General features: G+C 36.9%; 1 protein-coding gene across 1 annotated transcript; it reads right to left on the bottom strand.

The window, feature by feature from the left end:
- Positions 1–552: 552 nt before the first annotated feature.
- Positions 553–1,661, bottom strand: LOC6560090 (zinc transporter ZIP1). Its single transcript, XM_001987098.2, has 2 exons — positions 659–1,661; positions 553–596 (listed from the first exon to the last, which is right to left on the bottom strand). Exons 1-2 carry the CDS (start codon positions 1,659–1,661, stop codon positions 553–555), a joined length of 1,047 nt encoding a protein of 348 aa, XP_001987134.2.
- Positions 1,662–3,294: the final 1,633 nt, after the last annotated feature.

A 3,294-nucleotide genomic window follows, 5' to 3' on the forward strand; every position in this document is an offset into this window, starting at 1 on the left:
CTGTCAGTTTAAATCTTGATGAAATTTGGTATACTTTTGGTTTAGGGTTGGCACACCTTGATGCCATAGGAACAATCTTTCAAGAAATGGCGCTTATATTAAACAAATTATTTTTCAAATAGGTGCTATAGAATCAAACGGTTACATGAAAGTGTTTTAAAACCTTTTCCTGCTTGTCTTGTAATTTGTATTGTAAATTTGAGCTTTCAGCTCCAAGCGCCAAATTAATTTGTGACAGTTATCAAAAAAGTTTGAAGCCCTACCAATATTTAATAATATAGACTTTTAGCTGTTTTATTAACATGCTTATAATAAATGTTTACATTGACAATATACAAAATTATTTGTAATATACAAAAAATGGATATACTCGTTTACAATATTTAAACATTTATAAACGAGAAGGTCAATACTGGATTTTCGAAAATACACATAAACTACTTTCTTGAAGAGGTCTAGTTTTAAAGACTTTGTGGCTATTTGCTCTAAGTAGCGAGAGGTTAAGGAGATTATGAATATAAATCCTATATAATTGGGGTATTCGTTGTTCAATCAATTCGGACATACATATGAGCTGTTGCCAGCGGCTTCAACAACTGCAATGGGAAAGTTCAGGTTAGTTATAATTGCATGGGAATATTTCAGGTGCAACACTCACCTGCAATTTGTAGGCCAAACATGAGCAGGAAACCACCCAATGAGCATAGGAATATGCGCCAGCCAGCATGATTCTTGGCCACAATCTCAAAGTAGACCACATAGAGCAGTGTGCCGCAGGCGATGCCCTGCAGGATGCCCGCCGGAATGCTCGGCACATTCGCGCTGGAATTCTCAGTGACCGCAATGCCAATGCCCACGCCAATGGGTGTGACTATCGAGAAGACCAGCAGATAGATGACGGCAATCAGCCAACGGGTGTGGGCCATCATTATCTCCATGCCAATGCAGAAGGCCAGCACCAGTTTGTGGCATGCAATGGCAGCACACATGAACCAAACCGTATCCACGCTCTCCTCCAGGCCAATGGCCATGCCCCCAAACAGTTCGTGCAGCGACAGGGCCACTATAATGCCCAGGCCGCGCATCCAGTTGGGCTGCTCCGGTTCGACATCCATCAGTTCGACATGCTCCGGTTCGACTTGCACCGTTTCCACTTGCACCGTTTCGACTTGCACCGTTTCGCCTTGCACCGTTTCGACTGGCGACTGGTTAAGTTGAACTTGTTTTTCACAGCACTGCATTATGGCCTGTTCCTTATTGAGTTGCAGCTGTAGTTGTTTTGCCTTCCGCTTCTGTCGCTGCCTTCGTCCGACCACAAAGTACATCAGTTCCTCGATGGCGTACATCACAAAGAAGCCGGTACACATCAGCATCTCGGGCAGAGCGAATGGCGTCCATGCCAGCATGTGGCACTTCTGCAGAGCGCCCACAACGCCGACCACAGCCGGCAGGATATGGATGAATGTGGTGGCAATGAGAACGCCGCCGCCAAAGTTCAGCAGGCAGAGAACAGCGAAGAATTCGCGGGCATTGCTCTTCGCCCGTCTGGTCCACTTGAACCAACGGTCTAGCACATAGGGCAAGAAGCAGAAGATTAATGTGACCAGCAGCATCACCACAATAACCACAATTTTGGCCACCAACAAGTCGTGATCGTTCATGGTGTTGACTGTACTTCAAGCGATTTCTATATGCAATGATATCTGAGCACCTTAGCACCTTATATACCTTGCAGTAACGCGTATCTAGTGCTAGTTACACACACCGAGCATTTATTTTATAAGTACTGGATTTAAGTCCGTAAGCTCTTAAATATTGTTAAAGCCGAGAACTAAATTAATTAGGCTGAATATTTACTTACGCCACAGTAAAACCACACGAAATGGGCTGATATTTAAATTAGAAACGATTACTCATGAAAGATGATTTTAAAATGCCAGGAACAAGTATTATAAAATATAATTATCATACCACTAACAAAAATAGAAATGGAAGATTTTCACTAAAAACGAAAATGAAAAGGTTTAGCGAAAAATTTAATATTAAATTCAATTTATTACTTTTCGTAATTGGTAATAATTGGCAATAATATTTATGTTATAAGTGTAATATTTGTAGTAAAATTGTTCAAATAATTTATATGTTCCTACCCGTTGTAATATTAATTACTTTTGCATGAACCTTTTAACTTTCTTACGTTATAAATTTATTTATATTATTAAGCATTTCATTTTAAACTTCTTGTCTCGGTATTTTAGCTTCTCAACTAATTTATTCTGATTCTTGTCATTTTTATTTTTTATAAGTTTTGTGAACAATTTAAAAATGGTAATAGAAATTTTAAACAAGAGTAACTTTTACAGCTTCATTGTTGCATGGATATTTTTTTAAATTTACCATTAAAGTTATAGTTCTTACGTAATATTTGTAAGATAGTTTTGTATAAAAAGAAGAAGTTCAATTATCTATGGGATTTTATTTATTTTTTTGTATTTAATGTTGATACAGGAAAAAAGAATTTATGTTCATCTCAAGAGTATGATTATTTAAATGGTATAAGCTAATACAATTTTTAGAATTTATGACCTTGCACCTATTTACTATAACATTAATTGATAAATATAGAATTAATTCAAATAGAGAAAAAAACACGTTGGCAATTTACTGTAAACTACACAAAATATTTTATTTTTTTTGCTAGAGTAATTCTAAACATCAGTCAGATTTACATATATATATATATATATATATATATATATATATATATATAGTTTGACAGTTTGTTTTAGTGTAGTGTCACTATAATCAATTGAGCCTGCTGTCTTTGTTCTGCCAGCCTGAAATTTAAACGGAGATAGCAGTTGAGTTAGTGGGGCGGGGCCTTTAAATGTTCATGTGATAACAATGCCGGCAGGTTCGCTGTTGAAAATTCAGACTGATAGCTTCAAATTGCAAAAAGGCCTAAAAATACAACAGCGTTTGTCTGTAGATAATTCAGCGCTGATATCTCCCTAGTAAACAAGAAAGAAATTAATTACTATCAAATAGATAAAAATGGCTGGCACAATATTGATCGCACAACAACAGCACGAGTACATTTATAATTATCATCCCATAATTCAATACTGTCATGGGGCTGTCCGCCTGAAATTTCAATAGAAAAAGCTTTAGTGTTCTGTTGCCAACGGAGGTTGCAGGTTAAGTGGCAAAGTGAACTCATTCTTTTTTTTTTATACTTATATAAGAAGTGTAAGTTTTTATTTCCTCGGAGCTTATTGAATTGAAAGGAACTGC

This window comes from Drosophila grimshawi, unplaced genomic scaffold (assembly GCF_018153295.1).
Source record: "Drosophila grimshawi isolate 15287-2541.00 unplaced genomic scaffold, ASM1815329v1 contig_1369, whole genome shotgun sequence".
NCBI lineage: Eukaryota > Metazoa > Arthropoda > Insecta > Diptera > Drosophilidae > Drosophila > Drosophila grimshawi.

Excerpts from the sequence above, each read along its gene's own strand:
- LOC6560090 (XM_001987098.2), bottom strand. The coding sequence starts at position 1,661 with ATGAACGATCACGACTTGTTGGTGGCCAAAATTGTGGTTATTGTGGTG. Across the intron at positions 597-658 it reads GTTTGGCCTACAAATTGCAG|TTGTTGAAGCCGCTGGCAAC; the intron begins GTGAGTGTTGCA and ends TTCCCATTGCAG.